A 26,688-nucleotide genomic window follows, 5' to 3' on the forward strand; every position below is an offset into this window, starting at 1 on the left:
TCTGACGAAAGCAAATTTTGCATTTCCTTTGGAAATCGAGGTCCCAGAGTCTGGAGGAAGACAGGAGAGGCACAGGATCCACGTTGCCTGAAGTCTAGTGTAAAGTTTCCACCATCAGTGATGGTTTGGGGTGCCATGTCATCTGCTGGTGTCGGTCCACTCTGTTTCCTGAGATCAAGGGTCAACGCAGCCGTCTACCAGCAAGTTTTAGAGCACTTCATGCTTCCTGCTGCTGACCTGCTCTATGGAGATGGAGATTTCAGGTTCCAACAGGACTTGGCGCCTGCACACAGCGCAAAATCTACCCGTGCCTGGTTTACGGACCATGGTATTTCTGTTCTAAATTGGCCAGCCAACTCCCCTGACCTTAGCCCCATAGAAAATCTGTGGGGTATTGTGAAAAGGAAGATGCAGAATGCCAGACCCAACAACGCAGAAGAGTTGAAGGCCACTATCAGAGCAACCTGGGCTCTCATAACACCTGAGCAGTGCCAGAAACTCATCGACACCATGCCACGCCGCATTAATGCAGTAATTGAGGCAAAAGGAGCTCCAACCAAGTATTGAGTATTGTACATGCTCATATTTTTCATTTTCATACTTTTCAGTTGGCCAATATTTCTAAAAAATCCCTTTTTTGTATTAGCCTTAAGTAATATTCTAATTTTGTGACACACGGAATTTTGGATTTTCATTTGTTGCCACTTCAAATCATCAAAATTAAATGAAATAAACATTTGAATGCATCAGTCTGTGTGCAATGAATAAATATAATGTACAAGTTACACCTTTTGAATGCAATTACTGAAATAAATCAAGTTTTTCAAAATATTCTAATTTACTGACTTTTACCTGTATGCTGCTACTCACAGTAATTTACACATGCACGCACACACCTCCCCCCAGACACACTCAACGAGCATCTCTCACACACTCAACGAAGCTAGCGCTCCTCTACTCGCTCTTCAGCCATCGTCTGGCTATGGGCAGCGGTGCAGGCGAGCGTGCCTGAGCGCTGAGATCATGAGTGAGGAGAGAAGTCGCGTAATGAAACTTGGCAGTCCTGCAGGCCCAGCACCGCCATCATATGTTCCACATTACCCATTCACAAACCTCTGGAGCAGAGCAGGCCCCGGCAACAGCCCTTTTCTCACTCCGCTTTAGTCGGTTATGACAATCTGTCAGTGCGTCTTTGTGCTATTGCACCAGAACATCGAGGAGCAGAGGAGAAGCTCAGTGGGTTCTGGATGACTGTTCTTCCTCAGTGTCAGGCTGCAGATGACACAGCGGATGTGTTCCAAATGGCACTCTATTCCCTATTTAGTGCACTGCTCAGAAGTAGTGCACTATACATAATAGGGCACCTTTTGGGGGGCACCATTTGGGACGAAGACAGTGCCAGAGGAGAGTCAGGGAGCACTCAGTACGGGACAGGAGGAATCTCAGTTATGACAAGTCATCAACTCATCTGATTAGGTAACAGAGATATTGTTTATGTCAAATTACGGTTCAGATTCGATTAGAGTATGGTTGACTATTCAGATTATTTTCAAATGCGGCAACACACAAACTATGGACATATTACACTTTGTTGTAGACCTTACATTTCTCACATAACGGAAGAAAATGATCTAATAAGAACCCACTAGAATGATATGCTTCAGGCTTAATTCTCCCCCCCCCCCCCCCACCCCCCTCCTTAAAATCCTTTAAGTGTCCAATAAAATAAAAAGTAATTATCATCCTTTTCATAATGAAGGGGAAGCAGCAGGCTTTTGGTGCTCAGTAACGGTGTGTTTTGTGTTGAATTACAACTAATGAGTCTGGTCAAAGTGGCCCACTAATTGCCCTTTTGTAATCATGTCTTAATGAGTTCCGTCTCTAAAAATATGAAACGAAAAATGTATACCGCTCTTATGCAAAGTTATGCAGGGTCATTAAAATATTTCAAAAATAATTTGTAACTTATTTGGTACTGGATAGTGATGAATTGTTAATGAGTTCCTGTTTTGGAAATGTTCTCAAGTTGCCTGACTGTGCCCCATTATTCCTGAGGGTTTTGGTCTGTTGGTACAGTACAGTATGGATACGTCCCAAATGCCACCCTATTCCCACTGAGTGTACAAAACATGCTCTTTCCATGACAGACTGATCCAGGTGAATCCAGGTGAAAGCTATGATCCCTTATTGATGTCACCTGTTAAATCCACTTCAATCAGTGTAGATGAAGGGGAGGAGACAGGTTAAAGAAAGATCTTTAAGCCTTGAGACAATTGAGACATGGATTGTGTATGTGAGCCATTCAGAGGGTGAATGGGCAAGACAAAATATTGAAGTGCCTTTGAACGGGGTATGGTAGTAGGTGCCAGGCGCACCGGTTTGAGTGTGTCAAGAACTGCAACGCTGCTGGGTTTTTCACGCACAACAGTTTCCTGTGTGTATCAAGAATGGTCCACACCCCAAAGGACATCCAGCCAACTTGACACAACTGTGGGAATCATTGGAGTCAACATGGGCCAGCATCCCTGTGGAACGCTTTCGACACCTTGTAAAGTCCATGCCCCAATGAATTGAGGCTGTTCTGAGGGCAAAAGGGGGTTCAACTCAATATTTGGAAGGTGTTCCTAATGTTTTGTACATGTGCGTTACTTTTGACCAGAACTCTATGGAATGCTAGTCCATACATAGTGGTGTTGTGGCAGCAGCGGTGGTGGACGTTAAAAGCTGTGACACGCACATTAACTCTATATAACCTCCAGCTGTGTCTGTTTTCTAAAGAGGCCCCGGAATACATGCAGGGGCAATTTACTCCCAGTCAACCAAGTAGTCCCCACAGGAGACAGTGGAGATGGAGCACTCTCTCTCTTTTTCTCTCCCTCGTCGTCTCCCTCTCTCTCTCTTCACCACACTCTCTCTCTCTCTCCCCCACACTCTCTCTCTCTCTCTCTCTCTCTCTTTCCCTTGTTCTCTGAACTGTATACATTCCCTCAAGTGGCGCACAGGGCTGTTTGCCTTCGTAATGGAGGTAGTGTGGCAGAGCCTATTTAGATAGGTGGTAGAGCCTATTTAGATAGGGGCCCTGCTAAAGTAAACTTCAGACAGGGATTCAAATAAACCAGCTCCCTTAACTCAGACTGCTACAGGCTGAGGCGAGGGAGGAGTGTTGGCTGAGGCCAGCAGGGAGGGAAGGAGGATAGGAGACTGATAGAGGAAAGAAGGAAGAAGGAGGGGGAAGGCATAGGGGTGTGTTGAGTGAGCAGCTCCAGAGGGATAAACAGAGGGGGGATCTGGGTAGTCCAGAGTGGAGAGGCGGGTGTGGTAAAGGAGGTGGAGGAGGTTGGGGAGGAGGAGAAGTAGTAGCATTCAGACTGGAGGGGGAGAGGTTCTACAATTTGAAATCTCTATAGTCCCTCCATAGACCTCTGCCCTGCCTCACGGGTTGAAGTTTCAGCCCAGGGTTTTACATGAGTAGTCAAGGACACGGCTTAGAGACCCTAGCAAACCAATACTGCTCTTAGTGCATTGGAGCCAATAACTTTAAGACTGTGTTAGATAAACATAACTGATAGCAGATTCCAGATTCCTCCTCTCCTTCAGAGAAGACCTGGAAATAGAGAAGGAGAGCTCGGCCAACCATGATTCATCAGAAGGAAGCGATCAAAGACAGATACTCAGAGGTCAAATACAGTGCCAGAAGGCTGCTGCGGTAGGCATTTAGCACGTCTCTTTGCTGTCCTATATTTCCTACAAAAACAAGTTCAGTTCAAATACATGTTCACATTTGTGTAAGACAATGGAAAGGAATGTAATAGTACAGATTTGTTCCACAGTGTCACGCCCTGGCTCGGGGGACTCTTAAATGTTGAGCCAGGGTGTGGAGTTTGTTACATTTTCTATGTTTTCGTTCTAGATCGTTTAGATCTATGTTGGCCAGGGTGGTTCCCAATCAGAGGCAGCTGTAGCTCGTTGTCTCTGATTGGGGACCATACTTAGGTAGCCTGTTTTCACTCGTTTATTGTGGGATCTTGTTCCTGTCACGATCGTCGGAGGAAGTGGACCAATGCGCAGCGTGATAAGTGAACATACTTTATTTTTGAATGATCACACGAAACAAAACAACAAACGATACGAAACGTGAAGTCCTTGGTTACAATACACTAACCAAACACGGAACAAGATCCCACAACACACTGTGGAAAACAGGCTGCCTAAGTATGGTTCCCAATCAGAGACAACAAGCAACAGCTGATACACGTTGCCTCTGATTGAGAACCACACCGGCCAACATAGAAACAAATGAACTAGATAATAACCCTAGCACACAAAACACATAGAAACAACACACCCTGGCTCAACATAACAGAGTCCCAGAGCCAGGGCGTGACAGTACCCCCCCCCCCAAAGGCGCGGACTGCGACCGCGCCAAACATAAACCGAACAGGCGGTTCCGGCTCCGGGCTTGATCCCCACCCTCCAACAAACCCCCCAAAGCGCCCCTGGTCCGGTCTGGCCCTGCTGGCCGGAGCTGGACTGAACACTGGTGGAGCGGATTGCTCTAGCTCCGGAGTGGAGCAGCTGACCGGTGCCGGACCAGGCACCGGTGGAACAGGCACGGGCTGTGCCGGACTGACGACTCGCACCACAGGCTTGGTGCGGGGAGCAGGGACGGGCCGGACCGGGCTGACGACGCGCACCATTGGCTTGGTGCGGGGAGCAGGGACGGGCCGAACCGGACTGACGAAGCGCACCACTGGTTTGGTTCGGGGAGCAGGAACAGGCCGGACCGGGCTGACGACGCGCACCATTGGCTTGGTGCGGGGAGCAGGGACGGGCCGAACCGGGCTGACGAAGCGCACCACTGGCTTGGTGCGGGGAGCAGGGACGGGCCGAACCGGGCTGACGAAGCACACGACTGGTTTGGTGCGGGGAGCAGGGACGGGCTGAACCGGGCTGACGAAGCGCACCACTGGCTTGGTGCGGGGAGCAGGAACAGGCCGGACCGGGCTGACGACGCGCACCATTGGCTTGGTGCGGGGAGCAGGAACAGGCCGGACCGGGCTGACGACGCGCACCATTGGCTTGGTGCGGGGAGCAGGGACGGGCCGAACCGGGCTGACGAAGCGCACCACTGGTTTGGTGCGAGGGGCAGGAACAGGCCGGACCGGGCTGACGAAGCGCACCACTGGTTTGGTGCGAGGAGCAGGAACAGGCCGGACCGGGCTGGCGACGCGCACCACAGGCTTGGTGCGAGGGGCAGGAACATGCCGGACCGGGCTGGCGACGCGCACCACAGGCTCGGTGCGAGGGACAGGAACAAGCCGGACCGTACTGGGGACACACACCACTGGCCCTACGCGGGAATCAGGAACGGGCCGGAACGGACTGGCAACACACCCCAGTACCTCTTGCCGTGCCTCTACATCCTCCTTCCCCCTGGTGACCAGTGACTCCCGTAACCTGGTGGCCTCCTGCTGCCCCGTCGTCCACGGCGTGAGCCCCCCCCTAAAAAAATTCTGGCCGTCTCTCCTCCCCGTGTGCCAGGCCTCCATGGCTCTCGCCAGACTCTTGCTCCTCTGCTCCCAAGTCCAGCCTCTCTCCTCCTCCCGCGGCTTGACCCAGTCGAGGTTGATGTTCGTTAGAATCCTCTCTGGCGTTGGCTCCTGGACACGCTGCTTGGTCCAGTTAAGGTGGGATCTTCTGTCACGATCGTCATACACAGAGGACCAAGGCGCAGCGTGGAATGCGAACATACTTTTAATTTGAATGATCACACGAACAAAACAACAAACGATACGAAACGTGAAGTCCCTGGTCACAATACAAACCATACGGAACAAGATCCCACAACACACTGTGGAAAACAGGCTGCCTAAGTATGGTTCCCAATCAGAGACAACAAGCAACAGCTGATACACGTTGCCTCTGATTGAGAACCACACCGGCCAACATAGAAACAAATGAACTAGATAAATGGTCCTCTGTAGCTCAGCTGGTAGAGCACGGCGCTTGTAACGCCAAGGTAGTGGGTTCGATCCCCGGGACCACCCATACACACAGAAAAATGTATGCACGCATGACTGTAAGTCGCTTTGGATAAAAGCGTCTGCTAAATGGCATATTATTATTATTATTATAACCCTAGCACACAAAACACATAGAAACAACACACCCTGGCTCAACATAACAGAGTCCCAGAGCCAGGGCGTGACAGTTCCGTTAAGGTTTGTGTTATTAACCTAGGACTTCACGTATCGTTTGTTTATTGTTTTGTTTCGTGTGCAGTACGGTTAATAAAATGTACGCTTATCACGCTGCGCCTTGGTCCGAGTCTTCATGTAACGATCGTGACACACAGTACGTTTTTGAGCCTCATGATCAAAGTATCATTTTCCATGTTAAGGCCATGATTTGCGCTGTATACTCTATTTTGATTAAACAATTCATGCCATTATTTAGAAAAGCTTACACAACTGGTATGCAATTATAGAAAACATTCACCAGGGTGCATCTGATTTTATCCATCTGCTTACATGATGTGTGATACAACACATCACCTTTCCCTTTTAAGACCTGCAAGAGCTTCAGTTCCCCTAAACAAGGCTTGTCTGTGTTGTGTCCTGTTGGTGGAGCTTGGGTAGGGGAGGTAGTGATCAGCCAACCTGTTAATAATGAGTGTTGAGGTAGTGTTTGTTGAGGTAGTGTTTGTTGAGGTAGTGTTTGTTGAGGTAGTGAGTGTTGAGGTAGTGAGTGATGAGGTAGTTGAAGTAGTGAGTGTTGAGGTACTGAGGGTTGAGCTAGTAAGTGATGAGGTAGTTGAAGTAGTGGGTGTTGAGGTAGTGAGTGTTGAGGTAGTGAGTGTTGAGGTAGTGAGTGTTGAGGTAGTGAGTGTTGAGGTAGTGAGTGTTGAGCTAGTAAGTGATGAGGTAGTTGAAGTAGTGGGTGTTGAGGTAGAGAGTGTTGAGCTAGTAAGTGATGAGGTAGTTGAAGTAGTGGGTGTTGAGGTAGTGAGTGTTGAGCTAGTAAGTGATGAGGTAGTTGAAGTAGTGGGTGTTGAGGTAGTGAGTGTTGAGTTAGTAAGTGATGAGGTAGTTGAAGTAGTGGGTGTTGAGGTAGAGCAGCAGGCCTGACTGAGCCAAGGGGGATAAACCTTTCGGTTTTGCTGCTCAGCCAGGGGGAGTGGTGCCCTATGTTTGGCATTGACCAGGGGGCACAACTAGATCCAGCTGTTGGGCACCACTCCCCCTGGCTGCCTGGTAGACTGCCCATCCCACTGCTGGTACACGGGCGCCAGATGTTTACACGCTAAAAACATTTACATTACATTTATATTTTAGTCATTTAGCAGACGCCCTTATCCAGAGCGACTTACAGTTAGAACACTTCCTATCATGAAGCGTCCTCCCCCCCCTCCCTGTTTGACTGTGTTCTGCCAGTTCAGGCGCATGCTCACAGATAGAGACTTGCTGTCTACAGGTCTGCAGACAGGCTTTTTTAATGTGATGTGACTCAACTTTGTGAATGTGTGTATGTGTGTTTTAACCCCTTCCATTTTCACAAGGGTTTGGGTTCAAGTAGCCCCTCGGCTAGTGTGGGCAAGATGCACTAACATAGACATATCTCATGCTTGAACTTGTCCTACAATGGATATATGAAGTATTCAAAACCCAGCATTCCAGCACTTGCTCGAAGGATTGTATACCATAGGGTAGAGGGTGTAGTTGTGAGGATACTTGAACTTGTGTAGTTGTATGTTTCCAGCCCTGGTGACAATTCAGCAGCTTCTCTCTCAGGGAGCTGATATTATGCAAATGTTTTAATGTTTTATCTGGGGAATTAGACACTTGTCTCTGACAGTTGTGACGAGTCATTTCGCTGCCTGAAACGACTTCCAAACGCATCCTCCATTTTTCTCCCTATTCCCTCTGTTTCAATGGCTGTTCCCTAGTGTTAGCCTTTGTGTAAAAAGTGTATTTATGCCTGATGAGCCTTACAGCAAGAAAAACAGCAATTTTTCTCACTCCTCTTGCAGTTAGTTTGTGTCTCGGTTTATTTTGAGCTGTTTTAAGTGCATTTCTTAGTGAACATTCCAAGGCAGTGAGGCTTTTTAGTTCAGTTATTTTTAATGAGGTCTCCTTTGGCCAGGGCCTCCTGAAAGATGGCCATCAACCACTGCTTTTCATTACTCTGTTCTAAGACTGGCTGAAGAGGAACATTACTTAGGAATGCCCTCAAAAACACATTGAGTCAATACATGCAACCATGATTCAATGGCATGTAAAGAGATATGTGCTTTGTGACAACTTCTGGTGTAAAATACATTTTGTTGGCTGTAAGGCTGACTGTCTGTAGCAGTGTCATCTCTAACATTTTTCTCTCAATTCATTTTCAATTTCAATTTAAGGGCTTTATTGGCATGGGAAACATATGTTAACATTGTCAAAGCAAGTGAAGTAGATAATAAACAAAAGTTTAATATACAATAAATATTAACAGTAAACATTACACTCAGAAGTTCCAAAAGAATAAAGACATTTCAAATGTCATATTATGTCTATATACAGTGTTGTGACAAAGTGCAAATAGTTAAAGTACAAATGGGAAAATAAATAAACATAAATATGGGTTGTATTTACAATGGTGTTTGTTCTTCACTGGTTGCCCTTTTCTTGTGGCAACAGGTTACAAATATTGCTGCTGTGATGGCAGACTGTGGTTTTTCACCCAGTAGATAAGGGAGTTTTATCAAAATTGGGTTTGTTTTCAAATTCTTTGTGGATCTCTGTAATCTGAGGGAAATCTGTGTCTCTAATATGGTCATACATTTGGCAGGAGGTTAGGAAGTGCAGCTCAGTTTCCACCTCATTTTGTGGGCAGTGTGCACATAGCCTGTCTTCTCTTGAGAGCCAGGTCTGCCTACGGCGGCCTTTCTCAATAGCAAGGCTATGCTCACTGAGTCTGTACATAGTCAAAGCTTTCCTTAAGTTTGGGTCAGTCACAGTGGTCAGGTATTCTGCCACTGTGTACTCTCTGTTTAGAGCCAAATAGCATTCTAGTTTACTCTGTTTTTTTGTTAATTCTTTCCAATGTGTCAAGTAATTCTCTTTTTGTTTTCTCATGATTTGGTTGGGTCTAATTGTGCTCTCTCTCTCTCTCTCTCTCTCTCTCTCTCTCTCTCTCTCTCTCTCTCTCTCTCTCTCTCTCTCTCTCTCTCTCCTCTCTTTCCTCCTTCTCCCCATACAGCCCCGCCACAGTTCTTCCCTGCCTTCCATCCACCGGTGCCCATCGACGACAGACATGCCCAGGGACGCTACATCTACGAGCCGTCCCCTGTTCCCCCGCTACACGTGTGAGTGTCACAGACTGTACACACACACACACACACACACACACACACACACACACACACACAACCCCCCCCTTCCCCGTCCCCACACACATACACTTCTTCTTTACATAAAATAATGCAAAGGAATTTGTAAAATTCTACCAGTCAGGCCTAATGAGAAGTGATTTGGATATCAGTATCATATCATTGGTATCCGCAAGAACCCCCAATAGTGTTATTAGCAGTATGAATAAGGTGCTCCTGTTTCCAACACCCCGGGGGTGTTGCATCCTCCTCCGAGGTGCTCTGTGTTCCCCTGCTCTCCAGATCAAAGGCCACGGCCCTGTCTGGGAGTAACATGATCCATATGTCAGAGACACGCAAATGAACACGTGTCATAATCATGGAAACGAGAGCCTCAGAGCGTGTGATTCTCATAAGCACATGATCAAGTCTTGTCAAGACAAGACGATGCAACCCCCAACCTGACATACCTTCACTGACACACACATCTTAACTGACAGACGCACTGTACCATGTATGCACCCCCCCCCCCCCCCCCACACACACACACACACAAAACACAGACACATTAGTTTCCCTCTCATTCTAACTCTTTAACTCTCTCCCTTCTTCTTTCTCTCTCTTTCAATCCTCCGCTTTCTCTCTCTGTTCTGCCTGAACAGTGAGTACTAGTAGTGGATGCTCTGTTGCCCTTGCAGCACTACTTTCTAACCCAGAGACAGGAAGGAAGCGATCAGTGCGCGACTGGGACGAATTGGATGGGGCAGCTACTTGGGCCACATTATGTTTGATATTCTTCTTCATTATAAACTCCCCCCATATCTCTCCCTTGCTGATGTGCCACTAATGCATGTTTTATGTCTCCCCCCCACCCCCACCCTCACACTCCCAACCCCCCAAGTCTCAGAGGAGAGAGGGAGAGGCGAGGAAATAAAAAAGGGTTAGTGATTGATGCCCCGTGTCAACGCAAACAAAATGGCAAATATAATTGAGCATTTAGCTTCTGCAGAGAACATGCGCCGTCAATACGGCTCAAACAAACAGCCGTGTTTGTTATCAGCCAGAGGCGCTTTGGAGAGATCTGGAGCACAGGTTAGGTGGAAGGGGGAGACATGGAACCCACTGAATTCAATTAAGGGGGAAGAGAAGTTGCGCAGCGCAGAAGGAACGTGTTCAGTCACTCGATCTCTGTCCGGATAGGAGTTATCTGGCTGGCGCGCTTCATTTGCTCAACCTGTCAGTGGAGGCATGGTCGTGAGTCGTGGCGACCGGTGCTGTACTTAGGGGCTGTTTATCCACTTATATTGCTGCTTAATATGACACGCCGCGCTGAAAGGCCCCATTTTTCATTATTACAAGGCAGTTTAGTGGATGATCTTATTCAAATTGACTTGGGTACTAGTACACACATTATCGAGTTACACGTGTTTCTTTCAGATCCAAACCTATAACCCCTCTGCTTTCAATATCATTACTCTTGCTGCTTTTTAGAGTAGGAAATAGTGTTACATTCTGTTACTGAAGTTATGTTTAGGGTCTGTACAGTCCAATCGACAGATTGCAGAGTTATGTAGGCTACTGTAGTCCCTTGGTTCAGATTTGGACTGTAACATAAACTCAGTATTGCTTTGGAACAATACATCTGGCAATTTGGTCTCATTGCACAGTGTTTCGGAATTCCATACGAAGGAGCATTTTGATCCAGTCACCCCCAAAAATGCCATCAGTGGCCCTGTACACAGAGAGAACATGCATGGCCCTGCAGGAAACAGTGGGACTGGTGGGGTTCAGACAGAAATATAGAATTGTTTTAAGACAAGCTCTCCTTAGTGAGCAGAATTAATCGTTATTAGCCCTCTTAAAGATATGGCTAAGTACACAGAAGAGTATTATTGGCATTACTTCCCCATGCAGAGTTTTCATTACAGCGGGTAATTACAGTGGGTCTGGCCCTGCGGCGGTACAATCAATCCAGCCTCGTAATGCTAGCTGCCACGCTAACGCTAACATCGCTAATGCTAGGACTGTGTCCGGTAGAAAAACACGCAGCTGCCGCCTAATTTTCTCATGATACATTCTGCCGTCCAACCGACATCACAAATGAACAGAATCCTGTCCTATTATTGTGACAGGGTTAATTGAAACATGTTTATTTATGTCCCGGCGCCGCAGACGAGGGAGGAAGGATGGAGCATTAGCGAAGGCCCTACGCTAAAGGCACCCGGCGATATGAGACCGACGGAATTAAATTAAAAGCCCATAAAATGAAATATGCTCTGTATTAGCTGCTTGACACTTAATTTGCCTTCAAATGAGCGGAAATCACAAATTAACTGTCCTTAGTTTTTTCCCCACTCTCGCTCTTGCTCTCTCTCTCTCTCTCTCTCTCTCTCTCTCTCTCTCTCTCTCTCTCTCTCTCTCTCTCTCTCTCTCTCTCTCTCTCTCTCTTCACTCTCCTGCTGCACGCCACCCCTATTAGGCAGGGGAGAGCGCAATTACAGGCAGGAGCTAGGATAATCGTTTAGTTTATGAATTCTTGCGTGGGAAGGCACCTGCGTGCCATTCAATATTAAAGATAGGGTCAGTGGTGTGGGTGCATTGATGATGTACTGTTCAAGAAAGTGAACAATTTCCACATAATAGAGGATTGTAGTCCTACACGTAAAAAATGGGAAACTGTGGAGTCTTTTATCAATGCCCTCAGCATATAGAGCTCTGACCAACCACTTCTTAATGACTATAGAATAGGACCTCAGTGTAGCTGATCTAGAATCAGCAGGCCGCTCCCCCACTACCTTAGTGTCTGACCAAGAAACAGCTGACCTCCACCCCTCTTCCTCCTCTAGAGAGGATGCTTCCTCACTTCCTGCTTAAATAAACATGGACCAGTGAAGAGTAGACTCTCCATGGAAGCTCTCATCCTCACCGCCGCTCTCATTGTGTTGGCCCAGCTTCATCGGAAACTGGGGTGCTTTGTGGGGGATGCTGGGGCCTTTTATAGGGGGCATTATTGGCCCAACCGAGGACCATCGCCGAAACAAAAGGCCCTCTCTTGTGGCGCAGTGCCTGGTCTCGGTCACCCGGAGACGGGCCGGGAACAAACAGAGTCAATTATCTGCTTGGGAGTTTACTCAGGAGTTAGAGGCCCTTGTGCTTGAATGTGGCCACGAAAACAGCAAGACGCTCTTAGGGGATAAGTAATTGACTCGCAACTGTTCGCGTAGCCACGGCCGTTGCAATACAGGCATTTGCTTAAGAATCAGCTCGCATGATCTACTCCTGAGTACACAATGGAATGTTTAAACGTAGGTACTGCATCTACACAGATTCGTATGCACTCAGATAACGTGTGTCATTTGTCATGTTAGCGTTAGTTCTGCCACTTGTTTGTAAAATCTCCGGAGGATTCTCTATGACATTGTTTGTGTCACAGTAATGATGTCAGAAAGTCACAATATAAAGATGATAATGGAAAACCTTTTGGGAAAGGGAAAAATACTGATTTGGCACAATATTCTGTGTAAGTGGTGAATATACACGTGGACCTTGTATTCTGACTCTGGAAGGGGGTGGAGGTGTGTGTGTGTGTGTGTGTGTGCCTGTAAAGGTATGCTGCGTCGTGTCTGTGGGGTTATTGCATTCAGAAGTGTGTTTGTACAGCTGTGGTCTCAAACGGTATTCTGTGAGGCTACCAGGGGAAAATCGGCAGGTCCCATTCATTTTTTAGTACAACATCAGCACTCTGTAGTCGGCTGCAGTGAAACCATAGTTAACTACCCAAAAAAGGGTGTAATTGATTTTCATGCAATTATGAGAAAGATCATTCCATCTTAGTAACAACATTCTGAAACCTTGTTGAACATATGAAATGTAATGATAAAACGGCACACAAATTCGGAACTCCAACCATCGGACCATGAGCTGTCTTTTCCCCATTATCTATCAAATGTTACATTAACTGTAATTTTTCCACCTCCATACCTGCATTTTTGTGCTCTCCCTCTCGCTCTCTCTCGCTCTGTCCTTTGCTTTTGGCTGAGAGTAGTGTGTTCTTAGGTGTACGCCATTTTGTTTGGTTATTTACATAAACTGTTGTCAGAAAGCCCAATGTGGACATTGAGGATTGGCGCGCTGCTTACCATAAAGACCACAGTCTTATCTCCACACCTCCCTCCAGATTTCTCATCTACTCCAGATGGTGAGACGCCGGGCATTGCACACACACACACACACACACACACACACACACACACACACACACACACACACACACACACACACACACACACACACACACACACACACACACACACACACACACACACACACACACACACACACATGCATACACACACACACACACACACACACTCTTTCTAGCGGCTTTTATAAAAGCTAGAGGAAAATACTGTAAATGTATGGAGACATGTTTAGGCTTTCCTTTTCATGTGATGAGGGTTTTATTTATTTGGGGCTGATGTTTCACCCTTTCTTACTGTATGTGAAGCAGTTTTATCATTTTGTATTCATTCATTCAACGTTTGCAAACATTAGCAGTTTTCATTTTCTGTTTTAAATACATTTCTGATTTGTAAATCTCATAGATTTACTGAGTATACTTTTATTAATGTGTTCATAAATCTCTGTAAACCATTTGTAAATCCCCTATAAATGAACCTGTTTAGTATAAGCCTATATTTTTTCCTTTTCAATAAATACATAATATTTATTAAACCTAGATAAAATGTAATAAATATAAAGTGGGACTATAAATTCTATTAACTTCCAATGATCATTTCCTTATCCTCTCTAGATGATCTCTACGTGGCTTCTGTCAGTAGAGGAGAGAAAGCCACTTCTCATCTCCCTCCCTTTTTTCCCCTCATCCCCCGTTCCCTGCGAATTCATAGGTCACCCTCCTGGTGGAGTCACCAGGTTCCCCCCATCCTCTCCTCCTCCTCCCTTCTTTTTTAATACTTTCTCTGTGGCGTCAGGCTGTAGTCGTTGGACAGGCGGTCACGCGGTAACTGGCTTCATGATTAATGGTGTTTATTCTTGACAGAAGGCCCCTTTATTTATCTGCGTTGCCGTTCACCGATACCATCAGTCACCTGAATGAAAAAATATTCAGTCATACCAATTTTGCAGTATAATTGAGTAAAGTCACTTCCTTTTCATTTTTCCCCCTCCTCTCACTTTACTCTCCCTCCCTCTTCTCTCCTCTCGCACTCTATCTGGCAGTCTTATCATGGCCACAGTAATTTTCGCACTGCGTTAGTTGAAATGGAGTGGCTGGCTTTAGCCGTATTTGACATAAAGCCCCTTCAATTTTCACTGGAGAAAAAAAAGGGAAGAAAAAGAAAGTTGCGTGTCACTCTGTGAAATGGGCGGGAGAGGCGGGGGGAAGTATCTCTCCCTCTCTCTTTTTTTTCTCAAGCAATTTCAGGATTTTGAGAGAAAATTAGATAAATGCCTATAAGCAGAAATGTGGGCAAATTGTTGTAATACACCAGTTTTGAAAACCTAAATGGATGGTGTCCTCTTTTTTTCCCAGTGACTGTGCAATGAAGCGTGATATTTTGAAGCCACCTGTGCATTTTGTGGTTGATGGATACTGCAGGTTTAGAAAAAAGTAAGTATTTGGCAGATTAGACATGTGACAAGCCCTGCTCTGGTTTACGTTTGAGTCACTACCCAAGGAAACCTGTTTAGACATGTTGCTCAATTCTACTTAAGAGCTGCTGTTACTACCATATAAATACATTTGAGTGATTGTATTTCTATGGTTACTACACATACACTGTTGTGGACAATTCTGCATTCGTTTTTTTTAGGGCATATGGAATACATATTTGTATTTCTGCTGCTTATTACATGTATGGTGCTGCTGATATCAGAAATTGTATTTAAGAATCAAGGATATTTATAATGGGTATTTATTCATACTAAACTCACAGCTACATAACCACTTTAATTGTAATAGTGGGTTGTACTGTGTACTACATTCTTGTTTATTTTATATCATATATGTTTGTTTCAACCCAACTCAACAGCTATTGAAATGCCCCTTTCATTCATTTGTAAATATACCAAAATAATTGAGATGTGGCACTGGCGATTAAAATTTGTATTGAGTAATAACAATATGAGTAAAATGAATAACCCAGTCAGTTGTTTCTCCGTACATTTCCATTGATCTTTGTAGGTTTAATTCATTTAAGACTATACAGCAAATTATTTATTTGACTACAAGAATAATATCTATCTATCTACTAGTGGCCTTTTGATTTTCCACATGTAACACATTAGTACACTTGATTTTCTGTACAGAAATCTATTGCCCTCCTGTTTATATTTGAGATCTCAATTTGTAGCTTGCCCATGTTGCACAATGGAAGAGCGAGTCTGGAGGAGAGGAGATAACAGACAGGTGCTAACAGCTAGCCGTGTGTGTCAGTCAGCCTGTCAGTGTGTGTACGTGTGCGTGTGTGTGTATGCGCGCCTGTGTGTGTGTGTGTGTGTGTGTTCAATCTGCCTAAGGTTAACAAAGTGTTTGTGCTCAACTGTCAATTCCATAATAGGAAGATTCGACAGCCATGTCATTACATCACTCGCCATTTCAAATATTAAGTGGGGTTTGTTGAGTAATGCTTTTCATATTTAGATTTTTCTTCCAAATAAAGATTCAGAAAATAAAATGAAGATACAATTGTAACTGTATAACCTAAGTGTATGAACAGTTTATATGCTATAAAATAAATAAATGTCAACGATGAAAGTGATTAATTATTGTGATTTCAATTGACATTTAAAATACTCCTATGTATTTTATACAAATGCTCTAAACCTTTTACAGGCCCTCTGTTAGTTAAAACAACATTTTAAATTGCATTTACCAACATTATTGACATTACAAATGTTGGCTAATTGACTTTAATTTTAAATATTGATTATGGTAATTGTGCTGATAAGGAAACCTCAGTATATCCCAGAATTCCAGGGCCCGTATTCATTAAACCTCTCAGAGTAGGTGTGCTGATCTAGGATCAGTTCTGCCTTTGAGATCATAATGAATGTGGTTATATGGACAGGGAGGACCTGATCCTAAACTGCACTTCTACTTTGAGACGCTTTATGAATACATTCCCAGAGGCCTGTCTGTTGACTGAGGGGGGTACTGGGCTTGTGGGAGGAGCCAGCTGTCACATCAGTGCCTTCTCTTAATAGGCTTTGTAAAGGCCCCTCCTACCTTTCTACTGGCCTGGAGGTGCAGAAGGAGGGCACACATGTGTGTGTGTGTATGTGTTTGTTTGTTTCATCTTAGAGTATTATTTTCATTAAAATAAATATATATACTAACATGCATTTGTAAAAAGAAAACTGGAAAATAAATATTGCTACACAGAGTTCTACATTTGAGAAAACACAACAAATATAATGATCATGTCTGTTGGCATAGTAACCTACTATTACTTAATAATAGTTGTTAGAATAAAGGGCCAATCTGGGATTCTAATAAAAATATATGGCTATAGTACCATATTTAATTAATTTAAAAGCAAAAAAAAAATTTACCTATTGCCCCTTTAAAGTCAGACAAAAGAATGTGATTGAAGAGACAGTACAGTATGTAGTCAGTGTTGGGACTCAGACCCTTGCTTTGTGGAGGCAGGCAGAACCGGCGGGCCCGTCAGAAGAAAGTGAGGAAATTTGGACTTTCCATTATTCCGGCTTGGGCTCGGGGCCCTCGGAATTCACTCTGGGGGCCAGTTACAGCAAGTAACGAGATCTAGGAAACAGGGTCGTAAATTCTGCTTTTCGCCAGAAAGCATTTATTTTCCCCTCCTCTGTCCACTCCATCTCTCCCCTCGTCAAGCGTCAAGTAAATGGGGGGAAACATGAATGTAACAATGTATAATATTACCACATGTTGCCGATTTTAAAAAAACAACATTTGTTTAATGTTTGTTAAACCGTTCTGAAGGCCATTGACAGCTTTATCGGTGAAGGAAATGAGTTCATTACCTCCTCTCCTCCGCTGACTCTACCTCTCCTTCTCTCCTTTTCACTCCTCTTTGTTTTCTCAGTCTCTCTTATGAGCTATCGTGACATTTTGTCATTTTTCTTCTTCCTTCACTAAGGATATTAATCACGCTCACATACGGCTACTCTATTCTTTCTGCGCCGTGTTATCTCTTATCCAATCAAATCTGGAGGCCATTATTCATGTGTGAGAAGAATGTTTTCATCTCTCACACTGTCGTTTGGATCTTAACTGTTTGGAATGAGCAACAGAAAGAGCCCATCGCTGCTGTCTTCGTCTCCCATGATAACTCACTCTCTCAGAGAGGGGTCAGCGTGTGAAGTATCTCTCTGCACGCATCATCCAGCGGGAGAGCACAAATATGCACAGTCATGCACACAGCTGCGGGGTGTTGGAACTGTTAAAAGGAATGCAACTAGCATTTGGTGCTGCTCTGTCTGTGTGTCTTTGTCAGTAGGTTGCCTTTTGTGTGTCCAAAAGAGATCACTTTTTAATAAATGAGAGATGAAAGTTGAATTAAATTGGACTGGAAGACTGGAGAATTCAGATAAACTTGGATATACATTGAGTATACAAAACATTAAGAACACCTGCTCTTTCCATGACATAGACTGACCAGGTAAATCCAGGTGAAAGCTATGATCCCTTATTGATGTCACAGAGTAGATGAAGGGGAGGAGAGAGGTTAAAGGATGATTTTTAAGCCTTGAGACAATTGAGACATGGATTGTGTATGTGTGCCATTCAGAGGGTGAATGGGCAAGACAAAATATTTAAGTGCCTTTGAACTCACCAAACTACTCTGAAGACAATATATCATGTATAGAGAACCTTTTGGTGTTTGTGATGTGCTATACAGTGAGGGAAAAAAGTATTTGATCCCCTGCTGATTTTGTGCGTTTGCCCACTGACAAAGACATGATCAGTCTATAATTTTAATGGTAGGTTTATTTGAACAGTGAGAGACAGAATAACAAAAAAAAAATCCAATGTCAAAAATGTAATAAATTGATTTGCATTTTAATGAGGGAAATAAGTATTTGACCCCTCTGCAAAACATGACTTAGTACTTGGTGGCAAAACCCTTGTTGGCAATCACAGAGGTCAGACGTTTCTTGTAGTTGGCCACCAGGTTTGCACACATCTCAGGAGGGATTTTGTCCCACTCCTCTTTGCAGATCTTCTCCAAGTCATTAAGGTTTTGAGGCTGACGTTTGGCAACTCAAACCTTCAGCTCCCTCCACAGATGTTCAATGGGATTAAGGTCTGGAGACTGGCTAGGCCACTCCAGGACCTTAATGTGCTTCTTCTTGAGCCACTTCTTTGTTGCCTTGGCCGTGTGTTTTGGGTCATTGTCATGCTGGAATACCCATCCACGACCCATTTTCAATGCCCTGGCTGAGGAAGGAGGTTCTCACCCAAGATTTGACGGTACATGGCCCCGTCCATCGTCCCTTTGATGCGGTGAAGTTGTCCTGTCCCCTTAGTAGAAAAACACCCCCAAAGCATAATGTTTCCACCTCCATGTTTGACGGTGGGGATGGGGTTCTTGGGGTCATAGGCAGCATTCCTCCTCCTCCAAACATGGCGAGTTGAGTTGATGCCAAAGAGCTCCATTTTGGTCTCATCAACACTTTCACCCAGTTCTCCTCTGAATCATTCAGATGTTCATTGGCAAACTTCAGACGGGCCTGTATATGTGCTTTCTTGAGCAGGGGGACCTTGCCGGCACTGCAGGATTTCAGTCCTTCACGGCATAGTGTGTTACCAATTGTTTTCTTGGTGACTATGGTCCCAGCTGCCTTGAGATCATTGACAAGATCCTCCCGTGTAGTTCTGCGCTGATTCCTCACTGTTCTCATGATCATTGCAACTCCACGAGGTGAGATCTTGCATGGAGCCCCAGGCCGAGGGAGATTGAGTAGGTCTACAATCTTGTCCCTGACATCCTTGGAGAGCTCTTTGGTCTTGGCCATGGTGGAGAGTTTGGAATCTGATTGATTGATTGCTTCTGTGGACAGGTGTCTTTTATACAGGTAACGAGCTGAGATTAGGAGCACTCCCTTTAAGTGTGTGCTCCTAATCTCAGCTCGTTACCTGTATAAAAGACACCTGGGAGCCAGAAATCTTTCTGATTGAGAGGGGGTCAAATACTTATTTCCCTCATTAAAATGCAAATCAATTTATAACATTTTTGACATGCGTTTTTCTGGATTTTTTTGTTGTTATTCTGTCTCTCACTGTTCAAATAAACCTACCATTAAAATTATAGACTGATCATTTCTTTGTCAGTGGGCAAACGTACAAAATCAGCAGGGGATCAAATACTTTTTTCCCTCACTGTATGTGCTATGTTTGCTCCTTACAGTAGCATACTGTAGTGGGTGAGATTGTGTATATGTGTGAAACGTCTTTCTTCCTGATGAGGCTCAAGAATCCTCCACAGCCCCTGTACTTAACCAACATAGACCCTGATAAGGTCAAGGGTCTGGGCTTGGGCCAGAGCTGCAGGGCTGGGGAGGTGGTGCTGGGGCTGGGTAACACTATGCAGCTCAGCCCATTCATGATTAAATATCAGGCAACTCCACTTGACATTTTATTAGTACAACTCCAGCAAGATGGATGAAATGGCAATAATAAAGTAGGCTGTGTGTGTTTACTTTCCCACCTGCCTCCTCTGACCAGTCTTTGCTTTCTTTTCCTTCTCTCTCCTCTAACAGAAGTATATATTAGAACACATTTGATGGATTTTTTTTGAAGGGGAAGTGTTTCAGTGCTTGAAGAGGAAATAAATCTTATTTTTTAAAGGTCCAATGCAGCTGTTAAAAAAAAAATCTCAATATGAAATCATTTCTGGGTAACAATTAAGTACCTTACTGTGATTGTTTTCAATTAAAATAGTCAAAAAGAAACAAAAATAGCTTCTTAGCATAGAGCAATTTGTCAAGCAAGAAATTTGCTAGGACTGTCTGGGAGTGGTCTGAGTTGGGAGGGGAAAACTGAAAACTAGCTGCAGAAAGGTTTGGAACTCTCATTCTTATTAGTCTATTAACTAATTTACCACCATGCAGGCCAAAACTCCACCCACCAAAACATGCTGAAATTTCAGGCGTCTTTTCAAACAGCTCTTACACTAAAACTGCATTTTCACAATTTCACAGTATTATTCCAACCTCATAGTGTGGAAATATACAGTGCCTTCAGAAAGTATTCATACCCCTTGACTTATTCCACATTTTGTTGTGTTACAGCCTGAATTCAAAATAGATTAAATATATTTTTTCTCACCCATCTACACACAATAATACCCCATAATGTGAAATAAGTGAAAACATGTTTTTAGAAAATGTTGCAAATTTATTGAAAATGAAATACAGAAATATTTCATTTACATAAGTATTCACACCCCTGAGTCAATACATGTTAGAATCATCTTTGGAAGCGATTACACCTGTGAGTCTTTCTGGTTAAGTCTCTAAGCGCTTTACACACCTGTATTGAAAACCTCCCTGGTCTTTGTGGTTGAATCTGTGTTTGAAATTCACTGCTCGACTGAGGGACCTTACAGATAATTGTATGTGTGGGGTACAGAGATGAGGTAGTTATTCAAAAATCATGTTAAACACTATTATTGCACACAGAGTCAGTCCATGCAACTTATTATGTGACTTGTTAAGCACATTTTTACTCCTGAACTTATTTAGGCTTGCCATACAAAGGGGATGAATACTTAATGACTCAAGACATTTCAGCTTGTTTTATTAATAAATAAATAAATATTCCACTTTGACCTTATGGGGTATTGTGTGTAGGCCAGTGACCATAAAAAAAAAACTTTTAATACATTTTAAATTCAGGCTGTAACACAACACAATGTGGGAAAAGTCAAAGGGTGTGACTACTTTCTGAAGGCACTGTATATAAAACACAGGAAAATCACATTTTTTATTAAAAATCCTCTTTCTTTTTCCTCTTCTCTCCGTCTCTCTGTCCTCTCTTTTTCTCGCTTTCTGTCTGAAGGATTAGCCCTCTCCAGCAGCGTGACTCTCCTTCCTGGTCACTGTGTGTTTTGTTTGTGATTCACTTGAGTCCGTCTGTGCAGTGGCTCATTTCTGAGGCCCACTGTGACAGAGTGAATTGAGGTGGTTCACGGGGCTCTCTCTCTGACCAGTACACTGATACACTGCTGCCCTATCAGCTTGGGCTACGTTCACCTCTGGATCCTCTCACCTCTCTCACTTAGGATGGGATACACACACACACACACACATGCACACACACACTCCCCGACTGGCCCCAACCCCAACACCACAACTCATTACAGGCTAGTAGGGTTAGTGAGGCTATGGGGCGTAGAGGATACCTGACCCTATTTGGCTGCAGGCGTCAGTCTCTGTTGTGTGTGTGTGTGTGTGTGTGTGTGTGTGTGTGTGTGTGTGTGTGTGTGTGTGTGTGTGTGTGTGTGTGTGTGTGTGTGTGTGTGTGTGTGTGTGTGTGTGTGTGTGTGTGTGTGTGTGTGTGTGTGTGTGTGTGTGTGTGTGTGTGTGTGTGTGTGTGTGTGTGCTGCGTACGTGCGTGTGTAACACACTGGGGCTATGGAGACATTCTCTGAGAGGATGTGCTGGCGGTAGATGTACTTCCTCTTTCTGAAGCTGTTCTCTTTCAACACCCAGGAGTCCCTTATTCTCCTCTCTGTAGCCTGGGGCCAGAGGAACTCAAACAAACCCTGTGAAAAAGGTGAAGTCCACCTGTATTTACTGTTGACTCTCCCTTTGAACGAGAGCAACCTAGTGTGACTTTTTGGAAAAGTGAAATGAAGGAGAGTGGTTACAGTGGAGCACATTTAGCGAACCGCAATGAACCGTAAAGTATGAAAAAGGAGCATAAAAAGGACAAGTGAGAAAAAATAACATTGGTCTCATGTTTGTTGCCTGAACTTCCAAGCCCCCTTGAAGTTACAGGGAAAAAGGCAGGCTCATTTTGTATGATTTCACTTTCATGTTGTGTACACTTTGTTGATTCACTTCGGTAGACATCCTTATCTCGATGGCTGAAATTAAGTTTAATTACGGTGTGGAAATGATTTTCCAAACAGCCTGTGAAAAGCCTACAGAGCAGCAAGCTGAAACATAAATGTTTCTTTAAAAAGGCACAAACACTCATTCATGGTAATAGTGTTTTGCCATCATTTGGAACAGTAATATATAGGGGCTTTTATAGGCAACTGAAAAGTGTGTGCTGCTACCAGTTGACATGGTAATTTCCAAGGTCACACAGTACAGTAAGTATGTAGACACTGATCTAAGGTCAGTTTTGCATCTCCTCCCTAATGATTACGTGTTCTTAATGTTTTGTACACTCAGTGTACAGTTGATGTCGGATGTTTACATACACTTAGGTTGGAGTCATTAAAACTTGTTTTTCAACCACTCCACAAAATTCTTGTTAACAAACTATAGTTTTGGCAAGTCGGTTAGGACATCTACTTTGTGCATAACACAAGTAATTTTTCCAACAATTGTTTACAGACAGATTATTTCACTTTTAATTCACTGTATCACAATTCCAGTGGGTCAGATGTTTACATACACTAAGTTGACTGTGCCTTTAAACAGTTTGGAAAATTCCAGAAAATGATGTCATGGCTTTAGAAGCTTCTTATAGGCTAATTGATATAATTTGAGTCAATTGGAGGTGTACCTGTGGATGTATTTCAAGGCCTACCTTCAAACTCAGTGCCTCTTTACTTGACATCATGGGAAAATCAAAAGAAATCAGCCAAGACCTCAGAAATTTATTTTTAGACATCCACAAGTCTGGTTCATCCTTGGGAGCAATTTCCAAAACGCCTGAAGGTACCACGTTCATCTGTACAAACAATAGTACGCAAGTATAAACACCATGAGACCACGCAGCCGTCATACCGCTCAGGAAGGAGACACGTTCTGTCTCCTAGAGATGAACGTACTTTGGTGCGAAAAGTGCAAATCAATCCCAGAACAACAGCAAAGGACCTTGTGAAGATGCTGGAGGAAACAGGTACAAAAGTATCTATATCCACAGTAAACAAGTCCTATATTGATATAACCTGAAAGGCCGCACAGCAAGGAAGAAGCCACTGCTCCAAAACCGCCATAAAAAAGCTAGACTACGGTTTGCAACTGCACATGGGGACAAAGATCGTACTTTTTGGAGAAATGTTCTCTGGTCTGATAAAACAAAAATAGAACTGTTTGGCCATAATGACCATTGTTATGTTTGGAGGAAAAAGGGAGGCCTTGCAAGCCGAAGAACACCATCCCAACCGTGAAGCACAGGGGTGGCAGCATCATGCTGTGGGGGTGCTTTGCTGCAGGAGGGACTGGTGCACTTCACAAAATAAATGGCATCATGAGGAAGGAAAATTATGTGGATATATTGAAGCAACATCTCAAGACATCAGTCAGGTAGTTAAAGCTTGGTCGCAAATGGGTCTTCCAAATGGACAATGACCCCAAGCATACTTCCAAAGTTGTGGCAAAATGGCTTAAGGACAACAAAGTCAAGGTATTGGAGTGGCCATCACAAAGCCCTGACCTCAATCCTATAGAACATTTGTGACCAGAACTGAAAAAGCGTGTGCGAGCAACGAGGCCTACAAACCTGACTCAGTTACACCAGCTCTGTCAGGAGGAATGGGCCAAAATTCACCCAACTTATTGTGGGAAGCTTGTAGAAGGCTACCCAAAACATTTGACCCAAGTTAAATAATTTAAAGGCAATGCTTCCAAATACTAATTGAGTGTATGTAAACTTCTGATCCACTGGGAATGTGATGAAAGAAATAAAAGCTGAAATAAATCATTCTCTCTACTATTATTCTGACATTTCACATTCTTAAAATAAAGTGGTGATCCTAACTGACCTAAGACAGGGAATTTATACTAGGATTAAATGTCAGGAATTGTGAAAAACTGAGTCTAAATGTATTTGGCTAAGGTGTATGTAAACGTCTGACTTCAACTGTATATCCAGGGAGATGTGAAACACTGAGTATGACCCATGATTTGTTCATCTCACTGACATGGCTCTCACATGTTTTTGACTTGACACTGGTTCACACTGTCGGAGTGCCGAGTTCACAGGAGTGTGTTTATGTGTGTGCGTGTGTGCGTGTGTGTGTGCGTATGTGTATCTGACACCTGGGCCTGGCTGTTATGACTTGAGCCAGTCACACTCATTGCCTCCTGTTGAACAACACCTGTTATCTTTGTCATAGCATGGAGTATCGTACGTGCCTGCTGGCATGTGCATCCTCCTGGCAAGACAACTATGTGTGTGTGTGTGTCTGCTTGTGAGAGAGAGAGCGAGAGAGAGCGCTCCCTCTCATCTCCACACAGCTTCCTGTGTCCAGCGGTAGACAACAGTGGCGTGTGAAATATATAGAACATCCTTGCACTCTTCCTCTGACCCCCACCCCACCCAACCCTTTGATGTCAGGGGTCACATAACTCCCAGGCCCCCCTTCTCAGCGCCAGGGGGGCATAGTTACACCCCGGCACGCCTGGCAACCCCATAGGTGCAACTCCTGCCTCTCTTCTGCCCTCCTCCACCCTAAACCCAAGCACACACAGGCAGGGTTATTATTCAGGCAGGGTGGAGAGGAGACAGTCCAACTCACCAGGAATGAGGAAGTTCAATAGGGGTGCCAGAGAAATTCTAAAGCAGGGGTAGGCAACTAGATTCAGCCGTGGCCCAATTTTTGTCGGAGCTGATGGTCGGTGGGCCGGAACATAATTATAATAATTTGTACACTGCAAATTGACCACAACTAAGCCCATAAAGAGATGATATTGGAAAATATCAATAATTTCATACCTTGATTACATTGAGACACAATCACATTTTTCTCTTTTTTTATTCCTGGAAATACTTGGGAACAGATTTAAATTTTTAGCTGAATTCCTGGTGATCTTTTTTGACTAAAAATGAAAATCCCCCCCAAAAAGCCTGTTCTAAAGAGTGATGGTCTCTTCACTACGGTGGCAGGAGACAAACACAACATGAAGGTTAATGGTAGGATGAGGGTTTAGGGTTTATAGATGCCTCTTAGAGTTACAAGTACACTAGAATTATATTGCTTTGTCTTTGAAATCATTGGACTGTCTAAACCACACATTATCCCTTCCTTACATAAGCCAATAAACCAATACCTCTATTTCAAACCAGGTTTTACTTTTACTCTTACTGTAAATGTTACTCTTACTGTAAATGTTAGTCTTGCTGTAAATGTGCGCAATTCCTCATACCTACTGCTGCTACTCATCAAACTTTATTTAAACCATGCAGCCACACAGAACAATGTTATTGCTGGCTTGACTTCTGATGATGATTTCTTGCTGTCAGTAGCTCCCAAAGGACCTTGAATAAGTTGCCATATAGTATAGCACACTGTTTCCCTTTGCTTTCCCCTCACATGTCCCTCTCCCTCCTTGTCTCTCTCCCTCCTTGTCTCTCTCCCTCCTTGTCCCTCTACCTCCTTATCTCTCTCCCTCCTTGTCTCTCTCTCTCCCTCCTTGTCTCTCTCCCTCTCCCTCCTTGTCTCTCTCCCTCCTTGTCTCTCTCCCTCTCCCTCCTTGTCTCTCTCCCTCTCCCTCCTTGTCTCTCTCCCTTCTTGTCTCTCTCCCTTCTTGTCTCTCCTTCTCACTCTCCTCTCTCTCTGCTCGGTGTCTGGGCTGGCTCAGGCTTTGTGTAGCCATGACCTCTTTGATCACAGTGAAAGGGTTGGAGCTTTAAAGCTTCTGCTATTTCCGCTGTCAGGAGCCCCTCTCTTCCCCTCTGGTTTAGACTTTCAGAGTGGTGGCAGGGAGGGATGGCGGGGAGGGAGTGATGGAGGAATCAGGGGAGGGGAAACGCTGTCAACCCAGGCCAGGAGAGGCCTCTGACACCTGACTGATCTCTGCTCCTCTCCTCTCTCACCCGGTCTGGGAACACAAAAAGCCAACCCACCTCTCTCTCTCTCTTCACATTTCTTCTGGTGGATGGATGGATGGAGGGTGAAGGGAGTGTTGGGAGCTATAGTGACCTGGTTCTGTACTTTGTCTTTGTAATGTTAGTTAGCTAGCCTCTGGACTCTCTGTATACATTCCAAATGGCACCTTATTCCCTAGATAGGCCACTACTTTTGACCAGAGCCCTATAGGGAATATAGTGTTGTCACGATACCAGAATTTTGACTTTGATACCGATACCAGGTTTATTATCACGATACTTATCATGATTACCATTATACTCAATACCATAATGATACCAAAAC

At 44.3% G+C, this 26,688-nt stretch overlaps 1 protein-coding gene across 1 annotated transcript in view; it reads left to right on the top strand.

Moving 5' to 3' along the window:
• Positions 1-26,688, top strand: part of LOC311109177 (transcriptional activator GLI3-like) — a 170,475-nt gene that overhangs the window by 85,243 nt on the left and 58,544 nt on the right. Inside the window, exon 4 of the mRNA XM_084152014.1 lies at positions 9,241-9,346. Coding sequence (XP_084008140.1) covers positions 9,241-9,346 — 106 coding nt within the window. The remainder of the gene's footprint in view (positions 1-9,240; positions 9,347-26,688) is intronic.

Source organism: Coregonus lavaretus (genome assembly GCF_964263955.1).
Source record: "Coregonus lavaretus genome assembly, chromosome: 34".
NCBI classification, from domain to species: Eukaryota; Metazoa; Chordata; class Actinopteri; order Salmoniformes; family Salmonidae; genus Coregonus; species Coregonus lavaretus.